General features: G+C 43.9%; 1 protein-coding gene across 1 annotated transcript in view; it reads right to left on the minus strand.

Moving 5' to 3' along the window:
• The window catches only part of LOC125888249 (calsyntenin-2-like), a 377475-nt gene extending 360744 nt beyond the window's left edge, over positions 1–16731 (minus strand). The window contains exon 1 of the mRNA XM_049575486.1: positions 16243–16731. Coding sequence (XP_049431443.1) covers positions 16243–16306 — 64 coding nt within the window. The 5' untranslated portion in view covers positions 16307–16731. The remainder of the gene's footprint in view (positions 1–16242) is intronic.
• Positions 16732–17733: the final 1002 nt, after the last annotated feature.

A 17733-nucleotide genomic window follows, 5' to 3' on the forward strand; every position in this document is an offset into this window, starting at 1 on the left:
CCTCCACTCTCCTAGACAGATGTTAGGGCTGGGCTCGGCCATCCACTCTCACCGTAATGAGAACTCCAGGGGCCCGGGCCGAGGCCCACACACACACACACACACACACACACATATCCATGCACATGCATGGACAGATACAACACCATACCTGCCACATGCACGCATGAGCAAAGAAAAAATAGCACATAACCCCAACACAACCTGAGAACCAAACAGTGCAAGACAGGAGGAGTGAGCGAGCCAGGGGTGAATTCATGATTTAATAATGATGTGCTGGTTAGAAAAATGTGTGACCTTCACACACACAGGCACACACACGGGCATCCATGTTAACATACAGTATTTCTAAGTGACAAGATATTCAAATAGAGGGCAGAGAGCAAAGGAGAGATGGTGTGGCGGACAGAAAGGGCTTATGAGAGGGAGTGTGTATGTCTCCTGCCAACAATTTTTGAGTGGTTAATGAATGAACATAGCACCTTAATTATTCACCACTCTATAATAAGCTTATAGCCCAGGATGTCCAAACACGTACAACCGCGTCTGTGTGTGAGGAGGACGAAAAAATTTGTGTTTCTGCATACTTGCGCAACTTTTTTTGTTTACATGTATGAGTTTATATATATTCATGTATGTGTGCCCAAGAAATTAAGAGTATACATGTAATATGTGTGTGTGCAGCATGCAAAGTTGTTTATGTATATTAACTGTGCATGTTTAGACTGCAGTCTCTTCAGGGTATGTTTGGCCTTAATAAAACACAGCCGGCCTAATAGAGTCAACAAAAGCTACTCTGAGGGCACAACTAACAGAGAAGTCAGATTAAAATATTAGCTTTTAGATGTCCTTAACCCAGTGGCTTTCCAAAAGGAGAATCTCCACGGGGTCCCGGTGGAAGAGGCAGAAGCTGAAAGAGAATGAGGAAGGGGAGAGACGGATCCTGAGGGAAGGAGAGAACAGTGTGATAAGACCTGGCTAAGCCTCGCCGTCGGTAATTACCTCCACGCTAATGCTACATCACGAAATCCCAGCGGGAGCACGGGAAGAGATGAGGACGAAAGATTGAAAAAAACATTGGGGGAAAAAAAGAGGAGTGATTGAATTTGTGATATTATTGGCTCTGAGATTAGACAAAGGCAGACAAGGAAGAGACATGGAAAAAGGGTAAGATGGAGAGAGATAGAACAGAGGGTGAACAAGGGGGGAGTGAGAGGATGCAAGGCAGTGGGAGGAGCAGGTACATGGTGACCCAGATCCTCCTCCTGGTAACACAGGGGGAGCTGCTGCAGCCGGGCTGCTGTCTGCTGCAGGACCACAGCAAAGGATGAAGAGAAACAGGACACAAATATGAGCTAAAGCAGCGGCTGCATGATGACAGCTGGTATAAAGCAAAATAAACATGTGGGCACATGCAGGTTTGAAAAACAATCAAATTGTGGCCTTTCTTTTTACTAACTACTGGAGCCTGTTGGGCGTGTGTACGAGCTGACAGGTACTCTATGTGCTCTCTGCCTTCCTGGGGAGGGAGATGGGAACACCTTGGTGATCTCTCCCAAAACACACAGGGACAAATGAGGCTCTGAGCGTCCCGTTAAAAAATGATATAACCCAGCAGAGAGTTCACATCCCTGAGGATTTGACCTAGAGGCAGGTAAACACACACATGCACAGACGTATACACACACACGTTTGGGAATGCAATTACTGAGCCTGTGCAACAGCCACAGGGAACTGGGGTGCACCTTTAGAGAGGGGAGAGGAGGAGCTCGCAGTGTGTGTGCCACTGTGTGTGTGTGTGCTTGTGTGTGTGTGTGTGTGTCAGTGGCCCAGTTACAGCGGAAGAATAAAATTGCTGCATCCGTGACAGGCCCTTCTACACAAAGCTGGTCCCACCTGTTCATTTCAAATGCTCCACCTGTGCATGTGTGTGTGTTTGTTCGTGTGTGTGTGTGAGTGTGCATTCATGTGTGTGTGTGTGTGTGTGTGTGTGTGTGTGTGACCGAGCAATCGCCAGAGATGTCTTGGAATGAAGGACACTATATCACATGGATACATTTCTAGTTTTGAGCAATCACCTTTTCATAAGTCAAACACACACACACACACACACGCACACTTCTCCACAAAGTCGTCACAAAGCTGCAGGGTTCATGGATCATTGTGCAGAGATTTCTATAGCTGATTTCTATAGCAGCTTGGAAATATGGCCGAGCAGCCGGCAAGTGAGAGTTGTTGGCCACAACTCAATACACTTCAGACTGTTGGAGCAGTATTTATTTTTAGATGTTTTATGGTTCTTGGCTCTGTGGCCCAGATGCTACAGAGAGTCACGGACACACACACAAAAGGAGCACACACACTCACATCGGCATTTGTATATTCTTAATTAGTGCTTCAAGTTTAAAGCTCCTTGAAACTTGGCTGTCAAAACTTCAATTTACAACATGGAGGTTTTTTTGGGAGACAAAGGTTTATATTCAGTGTTTTATACTCAGACCCATTTGTGTATCCTTGAGGTGTTTCCTTCCTCATAGTACATTCGCAAAGCCAAATTTATTAATATTTCAAATCATGCATTGTTTACGTCCGTGCTTGCTAGCTCGCAGTGTTCTTCTCTGCTTTTGTTTGTGCATTTTTTTGCGCATTGAATGCATTTTTTTGGGACATTTTCATGGCTTCAAAACCTTCATCTGCAGCAGTGGTCCAAAACACAAGGTACCAATAACTCACAGATATTATTGGACTCCAGTCAGACTTAAAAAGCTTGATGTAATTCAAAGTAATAAGTGCTGGAGATGTAAAGGTTGGACTGTCGACTTGTTTCCATGTTTTGGACCCAGAGTGGTGAGGGCAAACAAGGAGTGGTTGGAACAGTCCTTGCTAAGTACACCATGTTTTTGCCTTTTTGAAAACAAATCTGTTCAACCACCTGGACTTACAGGCACAATTTAGGTTGGCTCTCACAGGCTTCCTTAATAAAGCCAAAGTTATTCTAAGGAACTGGAAAAATACAAACACACCTTGTTATAAGGACTGGATCGATCTCATGACTGTTAGAGCCTCAAACAAGTTCATGTTAGCCAAACTGAAAGATTTGGAGTTTAGATTCACTTTAGAAAAACAAAGGAATATTATATATGCATAATCAAAGCAACAACTAAGTGCATGTATAAAAAATGCCCTTTGTTATATTTCTTCAGAGTTTAAAGGAGAAATCTACCAATTAATAAGGAATATATATATAAGAATATACAAGAATAGGTCTAGGAGAATTAACTATTGTACAGCTTTGTACTGGTGGGGAGCTACATAATTGACTATTATTAATTCATGGAGAAGGGGTGGGATAAATAAGTTTGTACGTCCACACACTCCTTTTTGAACACGTAAAACAAATCATTATATGTTGTTTTCAGTTTTCATGCTTCATTTAGTAACCTGTTAATGACTATATGAGTATTTTGTTTATTTGCTACTTACATGTTTGAAATAAACTGCTACTAACTAACTAACCAACTAACTAACTAAATAAATAAATAAATAAATAAATACATTTAAAATTGCAATCCTATAACACTGTTAGACTCAACATGGACAGTTTAAAAAAAAAGAAAGATCAAAATTGATGCTGCGGAATCAGAGATGTTCTCTTTTTTTATTTCATACATTATTCTATTTTCGAAAAAACCTAGTGCCTATTACCCACGATACAACTCATCCACCGAGTTCAGTTGGAATGCTTGTGTAATGCTAGTAGTGCTTAACATGCTCTTTAGCCTCTAGCCTCAAGTAGAGATGAGGAGCGGGCTGCAGAGGTCTGATAAGCTCAATTCTTTCTAACTCTACACCACAAGATTTAGGGCCTGTCCCAGTAACCACACTTCCCCTAGAAATACCCACATGCACTTGGTTGTGCACGTTCACGTTTAGGCTAGACGTGTCCCAAAACAGAACTGAGGTAGTGGAAGTGGTTTCCAACACTTAAATCCCGCCCTAGATTCCAAGGGAGCCCGACCTACACTTTGAGTGGAAGATGAAATTTCCCAGAACACCTTGCGAAGTCAGCAACTGTATGATCGGCATGTAGGCTATACAAACAACAGATGGTTGGACTAGCGTAAACTCACTAGCAACTCGGTTGAACACAGTGTCAAAATATTTAAACAAACCGACTTACCCACACAAAATCGATCAGAACTAGAAGACGTCGTAGGCGCCTCCTGTTTTCAGCATTTCTTCTCCGTTGAGTCATCAGACGAAGAAGAATAAACATAGCACACGTCACAACACAGCACTGGAGTTGCTATTTTCAAACCTGAATAACTACCGGTATCTTGCGTTGTTACTACATGTGATGTACGCCTGCATGTTGGCCACACCGATTTGCATGAAGTGGTGTCCCATTTCTTAGGGACAGATCTCTACCCTAATATTTCTCACTTCCCTCATCAAAGGTTATCTTGCAAACGGGGGCACTCAATACCAAGTGGAAGATTTAAGGGGTAGAAATGGGATTGGGCCTAGTCTGCCCCAACTGTCACTGACTCAAGTGACATCACCAGATTTTGCTGTACTCCCTCTTAAGCTACAAAAGTCCCATCAACTTTAAAACAATATAACTGCATCAAAAAATGTCACCACTGTACACTGCATTTGCACATTATGCAGTGCATACAATGAAACTTTACACTTCAACAACACTGTGGTTAATGTGTGGTTATGTGTAGGCACAGCATTCACTTGGTTATAGTAAGGAAAAGATCATGTTTTGGCTTAAAATACCTGGCGTTAAGGGCACAATCCTGGTAGAACAAGCTGCAATATCTTGGTAAAAAACAACTGGTTGTCATGCCAATGTCCCCGCTGGACGAGTCTCTACAAAACATCCACCTTTGGAGCCTGAAAAGCTGCTGGAAGAACACCGATGGGTCTCCACAAAACAGCCAACTTTGGAGCTCTAAAAAGCCCCCGAAAACACAGCAGTGATTTGCTACAATGCAATTGTTTTTTGTTTGTTGGTCTCAAACAGTGGTCTGCGGCTTGGCAGGCATCTCGCCTAGGTGACTTGCCATCCACCATCCACCATCCACCTCTAATTAACAGTCAGCTCACACACTAGAAACGTTGATATGATATGTATGAAACATGCATGTGCAACATATTTATGATTTGCAGAAATGTACAATGCAACATTTTCTTCTGATGATTAGGCTGCTTTAAAGACACTGAGGAGAGCAAGGACAAAAACACAAAGACCTGATGAAACTGTACCAACTCTGGCAGAAAAGGGTGTGTTCAGATAGGAGCCCATCGTTCAGAGTCAGAATCTGATTGTGGAAACAGGCTTGAATTAGTGAGAGTATCCCATCACACAGTCTCACATTGTGTCTCACCCTGTTAGAGTTAATATTAAAACAGTACTGCTCAGGCATCATCATTGAAATGCTGCACATTTCCTGGCCATTTTCACCCGTCCATCTGTCACTCATCAATCACTGCTCAGCCTTATCATAGCTGTGATGGGCTGTCGGGTCCCTGGTGTGTTCTCACATATCTCCGCCCCTCCAATATCCCCACACGCTGGTGTATGCAAATGCCCGCTCACACTGAGGCACGGGCTAATGGAAAGTCAAAAGCGCCCGGTGAGTCTGCTTTCAGCACGACGGACAGCTCCATTGCTGCAGTTTCTTGCTGAGTGCCATTGGCTCATGTCAGGACCGAGGACAGCGCTGGGCATTCGCTTCATGTCTGCTCGTGTAGAACTCCTCTGTTGTCTTGCAGTGTTTTCAGTGAGCGTGCAGTATTTCTTAGGGAGAGTGAAAACAACACTGCCATCAAAACAGCAGCAGCGAGGCAGCAATCAAAGCCTTTCTAGTAATCTAGGATGCACCAGCATATATTAAATATACAAAGGCTTGATGATACAGTGTATTAAAGCAAGATAAGTGTCTGGCACCCGGCTCTTTGTGTTTTAGAAATACATAATGACTCATATTTTAGTCAACAGGAAAAGAAAGCAGCGGCGGTCTGATAATAGCAGAGATAATGTAGGTAAACAGACATAAGCCAGGCAGACCTGATCTCCAATCACTACCTATCATTAACACCGCAGAGGGGTGACAGACTTTTGAGCATCTGCTGGCAGGCTGGACTAATGCCAGGGGCACTGACACAAGTACTGTAACTCACAACGACCAGCACTAAATAACACACCTTTTATCAGGGCTGACGAATCTGTGGACCTCCCGCTGATGAGCTGCCCAAAAAGCCCCGAGTGCAACGAGCCTGCGCATCTACAAGTGGAGAAGAGAATGTTTCCATGTAAAGCGTCCATAGGAAAGCACCAGCATGTGTTTCTTTTATTTGTTTGTGTGTGTGCTCAGGAATGTTTGGGTGTATAGATATAAGCTCTGCCAGCTCCTGTTAAGCTTGTAAGTGGCTAACATATGGGATGACAACTGTTGCCTTCATGGGGAAATGGACGGATTAATTGAAATTGAGCACAGATAGAAGAACAGACACGCAAGTGATGAGCACTTAACACAATCATCAAGGCAAAATCACACAGGGACAGCTTGTGTAGTGTGTGTTTGTGCGGTGCATGCCGGTGTGTTTGTGTTTGTGTCAGGCTTTGAGGGGGATGTAGACTAATGAAGAAAATAAAAATTAAAGCTTGATTAATTTGTGTGTACAGGCAGCCCGGTACCTGTGGATAATCATCAGCCTTGCAAACCATTAGGAAATACATGGTGCTAATGGGGTTTGTGTTTAGACTGGCAATGAAGAGGGTGTGTTGCTGATCACCGCGCTGCTGAAACAAGAAACCAATGCTCAAGCAGGGCTGACCTCAATATGGAGCTGTCCTGAGCTGTGAAGCTGCGGTAGCCTTACACTAGCTTTGAACACAAAGCATTGTAAGCAAGAAAGTGTGAGAATAGGACAAAAGCATATAGCCAGGAGTTTCAGTAAGAACATATACCTGGGATCAAGGCAGTCCAGTCATCTTTCTTGCAGAGAAGCAGGTGAGAAGACTGATGCCATTCTCATGTCTGTATGGTTAATATGTAACCAGAGCCAGAAGCCAATTAAGGTAACTTAACATAAAGAATGGAAACAGGGGGCAACAATTAGCATTGCTCTCTCTATGGGTAACAAAATCAGCCTGTAAAGCTCCGTAATTAACACAGTATATCCTCTTTAATATGTAAAATAGATGAAGTGTAAAATCCATAATTTGCTGTTTTATGAGGGACTACTTCTTGGCTCAGCCAGACATAGTACTGTACTGAATGTTTAATATGTAGGCTAGTGTTGTTTCAAGAGCATTTTAGGAATACTTGCTGGCAGTTAGGGTTAGGGTTAGGGTTAGCTTCACCGTAAGAAAATGATGGCCTTGTAAGTCTTTGTAAACCATGAATAACCATACGGATCATATCCACATTTCTGAAGTGATGGAGTGTATGAACTGACTGTCATCTATGGAATGAGAGGATGGTGGATGGTGTGAAACCTAAGCAAGATGCGTGCCAAGCTGTCTTTTAGTCACCAAACCCAGGTATGTTGTATTGACCTCCTGCTGTATTCATAGCAACCCATCACCATGTCTCGAGCAGAGACAGTGCCATGAAAAGTGGTTGGTTTTTTTTTTTTTAAGACATTACTGCCTATCCTGCTGAGTTAGTGTTGGTAAAACATTGCTCTGTTTCCAGTGGAGATTGTGTCCATAAAACCAGGTGTTTCTAACCAAAATATGATATTTTCCAAGTGGTTTTAGTGCCTAAACCTAACCAGATTCAAGGTTCTTTCACACCTGCCCTGTTTGGTTCGGTTCAATCAAACTCCAGTTCGTTTGCCCCCTAAGTGTGGTTCGTTTGGGCAGGTGTGAACACAGCAATCACACTCTGGTGCACACCTTAACAACCATACCGAGACCATCCAAATGAACTCTGGTGCGGTTCGTTTGCCTAGAGAACGTGTTCCGATCTGGATCCGAACCAACTGCAGTCACATGACACATTGTTTGGGTTAAACATGAGCATGTTACAGTCCTGGAGGATTATTAATGTGCACCTCCTCCTGTACTGCCTTAATATGCACATTCAGCACATCCAATGCATCAAAACATTGTTTTCTAGTTGGAGCCGCGCCTCGTTTTCAAACTGTATGGTTTGACTAAAATGAACAATGACAGCAATATAGTCCACGATGAGCAGCGCTAAAATCAACCTGCATAGTTGTCCCTCCATTGTGACATTAGAAAGTGTCACATTTATCTTGCAAGTGTACTCTTCTTCAACGTTTGCTTTACTTCCTGGATTTTTCCCACATGGAAATTCTGACCAATCAAGAGCAGCTTTCTCACACAAGGCATTTGATCTGGTCCGCTTGTAAATGCTGCCGTGAGAACATGAACCAACTCTAGGCAACTATACAACTTTGTGACAAAATTAATCCCTGATTCATTTCAGACCAAAGGAGACAACTCTAGGTCTGACAGCACCCTAAGAATGTAACATATCCATGGTTCAGCAAACAATGCTGACATTTTTCTCTGGCAATTGGGTTGACTGTATGCCAAAAGGCTAATTTAGTATACATTTAAGATCAGTGTGACTATGAAATAATAGCTTCCTTATCTACTGTGTGCTGGGATAGACTCCTGCCCCCTGCACACCTTTACAGGATAAAAAGGTGTAGGTAATGTATGGATAGATAGACACATATAGATGAATGCCACCACTGAAAGCAGGGAGAGGTCTGTAAGTTACTCAGCCATTCTTGTCCTGTCTACATGTCCATTACAGAAGTCTGCACTCAACTCCGAGTGCTCCACTTGTCAACTGTGAAGATTTATGAGTCACAGAGACAAAGATCTGCAACTTTCTCTCTGACCCTCTCTGCTCTCACTCGTCCTCTAATTCTCTCCATCTTCTCCCTCTGATCATTTCCTCTGAGGTCAGCCAGACCCAGCTGGTGGAGAGGGACAGGTCAGGCACTATCTGTCTGTGTAACCCTTTGCTACTCATCAGTGTGTGTGTGTGTGTGTGTGTGTGTGTGTGTCTGTGTGAGTGAATGTGTGTGTCTCACATGTGTCATCACCCCACGCTGAAAAATAGAAGAGAGCCCGCTGGTGAGATTGGAGCGGAGGTAAGTGATTGGAGGAAAACAGGAGCAAATGGATGAGAGGAGGACTGAAGAAGCAGAGGGAGTCCTTTGAACACCCTGGAGAGCTCTTGGGTGTTATGTGTGTATAAGTGGTGTCTTTGCCATGTGCTGTAGGCCATGAGAGCAAATCACCAAAGGACGGTGAGAGTCGGGCAAGACACTCAAAATGTCTAACAAACTTGATTATCCTGAAGACGTGGGGACTGAGTGCAGCACTCCACACAAAGACATGCAGTTTTGCATATATGACTTCATGTGATAATGACTCTGGAAAGTCCATTGTCAGAGTTTGACAATGCAGCCAAAGGTATATGGACATTATTGTCTAATAGATTCTGTTACTGTTGAGTAGTGACAACTTTCACCTTTACTAATGGAATAGAAGTGGAAGTGGCAGACAGTACCTTGTTGTCGTATCTTTGTGTAGCTTCAGTCTCGATCTGTTTGTCCTGGTTTGGACTCAGCCACTTTGTTCAACTTTGGCAATAATGCAAAGCAAAAAGTGAAATTTAAGATAATAAACTGTCCCTTCCTGTTTCAATAGGACGATGCCCCTGTGTGCAATACCCATAAAAACACTGTTTTCCAATTTGGTAAAGTACCTTGACCTCAACCCCCATCTAACACGTTTGGGATGAATTGGAACACCAACTGTCTTATTCTCCAACATCAGTGTTGGGACCTCACCACTAGAGATGGAGGGAATAAATCAATTCTTAGATGCATTGCAATTTTTGGCAGCATTATGGTGCAGTGGTTGGCACTGTCGCCTCGCAGCAAGAGGGTTACTGGTTCGAACCCAGGGTTCAGTCAGGAAGACTGTGCATGCTTAGGTCTGTAATGTAATTCTCCTATACCATTTGCCATACACTCCTTCTCACTCACAATTTCTCACTGTCACCGTCTGATGCTGCCAATAGAGACATCAGCTGCTCTATCAGCTAATCACATTAAACCAGCAGCCCAGCGACACACCTTTATTATCATCTTGCTGCTGTCTTTTTTAAACATGATTCTCTTTCTGCCTTTCGTATGTCAATGCTGCAGCTGTGTCGGCCCTCCACCTCCCTATCACTGCCTAGTCTTCGTAGATTCATCAGCTTCATCAGCCTAATCAGTTTCTCAGCAGAGTCACCAGCCACCACCACCACAAGTGTCCCCATGGTGGGATTTATCTTGCTGCTGCTCAGTGCAGACACCCCTCAATCACAAAATCTCCCTGTACAGTCTAAGCTCCAAAGTCTTTCTCTCAAATCTTAATCATCCCATATCATCTGTTAATCCATACACCTGTAATCGCTATTAAACAATTATCTTTACTTCATTCATTTGTCTCTCCTGATTAAAATGCTCCTGTAAGTGAAGGGGAGAAAATCTCTACGACCAGTTTCCAAAATGTGTGTGAAAAAAAGTGTGAAAGCAGCAGGATAATGCCCAAGGTTTTGGAATCAGACGTACGATAATCACATACGGATGGAGTGTTTAAGTGTCCATATATTTCTAGTCATGTAGTGTAGCACATGCATTCTCTTCAAATGAAAAGTTTGAATCGTTAGCAATAATACACAGTCTTGCTCAGTTCAATACATTCAAGGATTTTAGCCCAGTTTCCGAGCAGTACCGTATAATTCAGTTCAGTTTGGTACTTTTTTTTCCCCATTTGTGGATGGTACCAATTGTAATTGTTCCTTACATCCGCAATTTTGGTCCCCCCTCTGTTGGGGTACCTAGCACACAGATCTGGTACTAAAAGGTGGAGCTGTGAACACTGCAGTCTGATTGGTCAGTAGAGGACGGTCACTCTGCTCAGGGCTGAGTTGTGTCTGGTTTTGAGGCTCATGTAACCACTGTTCACACTGTGGAGAGTTTTATTAGTCGACTAACAACACAGCAGCTGTAGTCTGAGAAAAACTTCATTCACTGGGCCGACTGCCGGCAACTTTTAAGGTGGAATGTTAACTTGTAATGTTACTCAATGCATGAGTTAACGACGTGAATCCATCAGCACACCTTAAATTTCACTGTGACAACTTTGACCATTACTTTAGTTTTTATATGACATAAAGTTAGTAATGAGTGGAGCGTCGTTCCTGTGGGCTCCAGCAACACTAAACCCCTGAGCTTGCCTGAGAAGGACTAAATGCACAAACCTGCTATTTTTAAACATCCCATGGAGAGAGTCTCTCACTGCAGTCTGTTCTATTTTGTTCTGAAAATGTTGGCGTGCAGCCTCGTTCTGTGGACGATAAACGAGGTGCAGACTTCCATCTGTGTCACCAATAATGACGATAGTGACAACAACCCTACCCACATTTAAGAGTGCTGTTTGCAGTGGGAACTCTAGGGTCTAGGTACCATGTCTGAAAGGTTACTTTGGGTTCCAAAGGCACTATACCAGAAGTGTTTGGTGGAAACTGAGCTTTTGTTGGTACAGCCTTACTGAGTCTCGAATGACCAGTAGAATATGGTGGCTAACGTTAGCCAGCATTAGCAAATTTAAGACAGACAGTTGCATGCATTGTTCAGCCACAGTAGCCTCACTAAAACATCTCTTTCTCAGTTTTTAAGCCAACAAAGATGTGAAGTCTTTCACATTCTCAGTAAAACTTGACAATCTGTGCCCAGTTCCAAGACAACTGGGCAACTCCATCTGCTGATATAGATCATGTAATAGGATTGAAAAATTCAGCAGTTATTAAACAGACCTCGTGGTGAGATTGTTTCTTAAGTGCCGTTTCCAAGGTCAAGAATGAACTTTTAACTGCATCTCTATTCTCCTCTCTAATCTTTTTCTCTGTGTACTTTAATTTCATTTTCCTTTCCTCCCTTGTTTTTTAGATTTCGTTTCTTCCCTCTCCAGTCATGTTCTGTCCGTCCAAACACACCTCAGAAAAACACTGGAGATTCTAATTTAATGCTGCAAAAAAATTGTATTATTCTGGTCAAATCCTGTCTGTCTCTCTCTTTCTTTTTCTCCCTCTTTTTTCTCTCTCACACACACTTTGTTGGGCAAATCAATGAGCCTTGGCTGTCTGAATATCTACTGCCAAGTATGGTCAGCCGTGACCACTCAAAGACACTTAAAAAAAAAAAAAAAAAAAAAAAAAGGGGAGAAAAAGCTCCAGGAAGACGAGACACCCACTCACTGCTCGGTGCACCCAGTTCAGTCAGCTACTGAACTACATGCTCGCACACACTCTGACTCCACTCCAACACCCCCCTCTCTCCACATCTGAAAAGACAATAGAGCTGGAAGAGACAAAAGGTAGAACAAACAGAGTCAGACACTGTATACAGAGTAAAGATGGAGGGAGATGTAAGTGTACAGGCCACGGTGGGATGCTTCACTACACTAAGATCTGATAATAGCTTTCAGGGACAAAACTTCCTTTCATTTGTCACTTTTTGTGTAAGTCTAAAAAGAGACAACAAACACCCACTCAACACTACTCTCATTCCATACTTAACACTGAGGCAGAAAGGAAAGATTATTTTCCTCATTAGCAACAAAAACAGAATTTGCTCACTTTAAAGCTAAAGTTCAATAAGCTGCAGAGCTCCATTTTTATCCCGTATCAGTAATCACAGGATCCTTCCGTCTCCACCTTGTTTGAAGATGACAGCTTAAACACTATCCACCCTGACTCACTCTCCAGCTCTTTCTTTATGTCTCTGATGGCTGTAGGAACTGCGCTGGGATCAGCGGCCGGGTCGCCGTTCCATTGCTGCAGCCACTAAGCCCTACTACTTCCCAAATGGCGTGGCGCTGTACCGAGATCAGCGAAGCTTCGAGGACAAAGCGAGTGTTTATAAAAGCATGTGTGATGTTCCTCCATGTCGCTGAGCCTTGCTTCCCTTGGCCACTACAGGCCGAGGAGGATTTGTGCCGCATCCTGTGTCACAGCCTCGTTGGAGGATTTATAGAGTGCTCCCATAATGCACTTCCTCTCTCCAAAGGGTGGGGGGTGGAGGGGGGGGAATATAAATCTGCCTCTTGTTTTTTTGTCACCCCCCTTTTTTATTTGCTAATGGGATCCTCAAATGACTATCCTCTTGGCTTTCTTTATCCCTTGTACGTGCACACAAAAGCCTACACGCCCAGACACACATGCATGAGACCTATATACGCAAATCCATAAATTATAAGACCTGCGTCAATTAATCCTGCGACTTCACAAGCAGGCGTCAGACTATAGCCACAGTCTAAAGCTTTTTACCGAGAGACATCCTCCGAAGGCGGAATACTACATTCATGCTGTTTGTGTGTTTACAGACTGTAAAACATGTACAGTGTGTTTATTTGGACATAATAAAGCAGCAAAAAAAGGTTCCACCAACAAAGAGTCACACAGTGGGTAGCTGAATTAAAATACACTGTGCTGGTAATGAGCTATCTAAATTCAGAGTTCATATTGCTTGGAATTACACAAAAGCGGGGCTCCGGGCAGCACTGGCAAAAAACTCTATAGCTCTTTCTGCTTCGCTGCCAGAAGATTCTCCCTGTCGAGCGGCGACACGGTCGGTCCTGAGGAAATCGTTTGAGCCACAGCATGTATCTGCGAATGCAATAATTCCTTTGTAAACGACATCACCTCCTCGCCCAATTTTTGCATACTTGGCGGCTGTCAACATGTTGGCTGCACTCTATCACTCTCGCCGCTCGTGCACGCGGGCAAACCCACGCACACACACCTACACACACACCTACACACACACACACACACACACACACACAGAAGCAGAGGGGTGTTAGCGCTTCAAGCTCTGATTACTGACAACTCTGAAACACATACTAAGTAGATGCACGCACATTTAGAGACACACACATGCACGCCGAGTCTAACTGGATGACTCGAGGGTGACGGTGATTAAAGGAAGTTGCACGTCCACGCTTTCCCGGAATGAAACGGTGGCTAAACAGAAAATGACAGGAGTGGCGGCGCTTCAAAGTTATCTGGAAAACAGCTCCGCATATTGCCGCTATGGAGGCGGATCCTTCACCACACTTGACACGAATGCACTCTTTCAGTTGTCATTCCAAAAAAAAACCTGAAATGGAGATACAGATGCACGGGGAAGAAATGGGAAATAATTTAGGTTTGTTGCTTTTTTATGGGCTCTGTTTCCTGCCAACTGTGACAGGAAGTGGGGAAAAGCAGCAAGGGTCAGCGTAGCAACAGATCCTGGAGACAATACACTCTTATTTTCTCCTGGATTTAACTGCACTGTACAGTGGCCCTAGGGAATCAATTAGAATCATGGTGTGCTTGGTTTTTCCACCCCCATTGACTTGGCAGTAATTTGTTTACTTCACAGCCAAGCTCTGGATACAAAAAAATAAAAATAAATCCCTCCTTACAATGCAACTTCCCAGTCTGCTCCTATTTCCCGTCCTGCAGTATTACATAGATAAACCTATCAGGTTAATACACAATATCTTTAAAGAGGTAACAGCATGTAAATGAATACCCAAGAGCACAGACCCTCGACTGCAGCACATTGTGGCTTGCAAAGTAAATCCTATTTAAACGAAAGTGCATATGAGGCAAAAGCTTGACCTCTGTGCCAGGTCACGGCCTGCAACAGGTCTATTAGCATATGTTCTCCTTCCACACGCAGCAAAGATTGCAGCTGCAGCCAGCCAGCCAACCGGCGGGGAGGCTTTTCCCTGTGTCAGGAGGCGAGGAGGATGAACAGCTTATCACACTTGTGTTGTCTCCCCGCCGCCAGACGAAACTGACAGGTGTCACCTTGTTATTTTGCTGTGTAAAAGCCAGCCTCCGTCCACAGGGAGTTGATTAGCACATACTTGTTGCCGTGTTTGCCCCGCTTACCACCGGCACACGCCAGGCTCACTGGAGAATTGAGCGGTCCCACTGCAGTGGGGATACTGGTGGACCTAAAAATAGTTGAGTGGTGAAGCAAAGCTGCCAACAGCATGGCACACATTTATGACATCTGGATGTCATCATTACATATCCATGGCTTTGGGGATTATTTGTTGTGGAATTTTAATGAACTAAACGCAGCTGTAGATTAAATTAGCCTGTTGATAAATCCTCATGTTGCTTCATTTACATTTAGCATTTCAAGCACATTACCTCAGATGGCTTCATCAAAGTTTGGGTACATTTGCAAAAGTAAACCTGAAACCACCCAAATGTTTCTGTAAAATGCACCTGGCTGCTGTCATGTTGCATGTAGACGGAGTTCGCAATCATTGCTTTGCAGCACTTGCAGCTTGGTCTCTTAAGGATATGATCAGCTTTATTATTACAGTTAGCTTTGTTAGCGAGTGAGTTACTCATGCATTCACATCTGGACCTCCCTGTCTAGAAGTGGAGGAAGGATTTGTAAAGTAGGTCCTCCACCATAAGCTAATTATTGGCCATGTGCACTAATAAGACCACTGTTATCATGCTATTCTGCCCATTTTCAAATACGTTGAGCGTCACCGGGAGCCCCCAGATGCTATCTCTTTGCACATTTCCACACAAAACTTATTTAAAAGGACTTCACATATCATCTGCTCCTCTTTCCTCCTCCTTACCTTCACCTATCTGTCACAAACAGACCTTGACAGGAAACACCCACAGTCTCACAACATCTAACAATGTGACAGACTGTTTCTCCTACATCCAGCCGCTCACAAAAAATACTCATAATGTTGCAGCAAAGAAGAAGAAGATACTGTATCACAACAAAAGTGCAAGTCCCTAAATCAATGTTATAGTGATGCCACATGAGATTAGCTCAAAGAATATGCTGTGATAAGGTCATGGTGAAGTACTGTAGGGATGCCACACAAAGCAAATACCATCAAGTGCCATCTGTGCAGTTACAGTAATTATTAAGTGGTCAGTGTCCTCAAGTCCAAAGAGGAACACTGCAGGGAAAAGGCACCAAACACACAGACAGGCTGTAATCTGTTATCTGTATCAGATGGACATTTCTCTGCATCCACATTCCACACACAGCCTCTCCGCTCTGGCCACATTCACCAGGAATAAAGCTGTAGCGCACTCGCTGATGCGCACCACACGGAGCAAGCAAGTTGCCCTTCACCTACCGTACCTTTGGTGTGAGCGGCGCTCAACCCCAGAGCCACTACAGCCAACACGCCGGCTAATCTCAGCATCTTCTCGGTGGAGGTTCAGCTCGAGGAAGGAGAGCGACTACGGCGACTTCTCTCCTCTCTTTCTTTCTTCTTTCCTCTCTCTCCGTCTCTCCTCCTCCTCCTTTTTCCGCCCTCTCCCTCTTATTCAACGCCTCAGGTTCTCTCCTCTCTCTCTCTTTTCAAGCGGAGTGTGGAAACAGTTCACTGATAATTTGGGACAAGACAGGCAGCGTGGAGTGGGAGAAGAAGAAGAAGGACACCGGGTGCCCGCAACGCACCTCGCCGCACCGGAACGCGCGCGTCGCACCGCAGGTTTCTGTGTGTGCACGGACGGAGGCAGCAACTGAAGTGGGTTTCTGCTGAGACGGGACTGGAGAGCAGCGCACCCCGGGACCAGACCGAGCGACGTCACAGGGAGGAGAGAGATGGATACAGGCGCACCCCCCTCCTCCTCCTCCTCTTCACCCCCCCCCCCCCCGACCCCTCCTCTCTTTCTCTCCCCTCTATCTCCCTCTCATCCTTCGCCCTCCCCTCTCTCCTCCCCTCATCTCCGGTCTCTGGAGCATCCCAGCCCACTCCAGCAGCGAGCCTGCCGCGCTGAGGACGGATCCGTCATGAAAACAATTGAGAAGCACTGACCATCTTGTTTTAATTGACTCCACAAACAACTCCCTGAAGACTGCTGTCACATATTCACAATACATCAAACTATTTTAGCATACAAACACTCATAATAACGCCATTAGTATTAAACTGGCACCAACCATAACTCACTAAAGAACATTAGTTATAATGCAGGGATTCAAATGCTATACAACTGAATCACTGTGAACTCACCCTGAGTAGCTACTATGTGTGATTTAAATACTACAGTGTTTTTGTTACTTGCCTGAAGATGCACTTTCATTATGAAACAGTTTTAATTGGCCATGCAGGCTACAACAGAAATAGAATATTACCAGCCCAATGTAGGCCAGCCTTGGCACAAGTCTGCTCCCCTTGTTTTTATGACTTTTAATTTTTTTAAAAATAAATTCCCTCCCCCAAAAGAAAATACATTATTTCTGAATTTCTTGTACCTGCTTACTGAGAGTGATATTTTTGGATTTAAGTGTAGCCCGAGGACTTTGAGTTTGAATGTTTAAGAAAAGAAGGGAAAGATATACTGACAGACTTTAATATAACTGGAACACCGAGACATTCACCACCCCGGTGTTGTTCTTATCAGAGCAAACATTTAAAACTGCTGTTTAAATGTCAAATATTCTCATTTCTTCAAGAAAAAAAAAGCAGCAAAATGAAAAATCCTTGAGCGACATGGCTCATTTAGCAGAGAGAACGTTATTGTTGCCCATGTTTCACAGGAAAAATCCTTATTTCATTGTGTGTGTGGACGTGTGTTGGCACGCACATGAGCGTGTGCATATGTATTAGTTTCTTTCCGTTGG

This window comes from Epinephelus fuscoguttatus, linkage group LG5 (genome assembly GCF_011397635.1).
Source record: "Epinephelus fuscoguttatus linkage group LG5, E.fuscoguttatus.final_Chr_v1".
Classification (NCBI taxonomy): Eukaryota; Metazoa; Chordata; class Actinopteri; order Perciformes; family Serranidae; genus Epinephelus; species Epinephelus fuscoguttatus.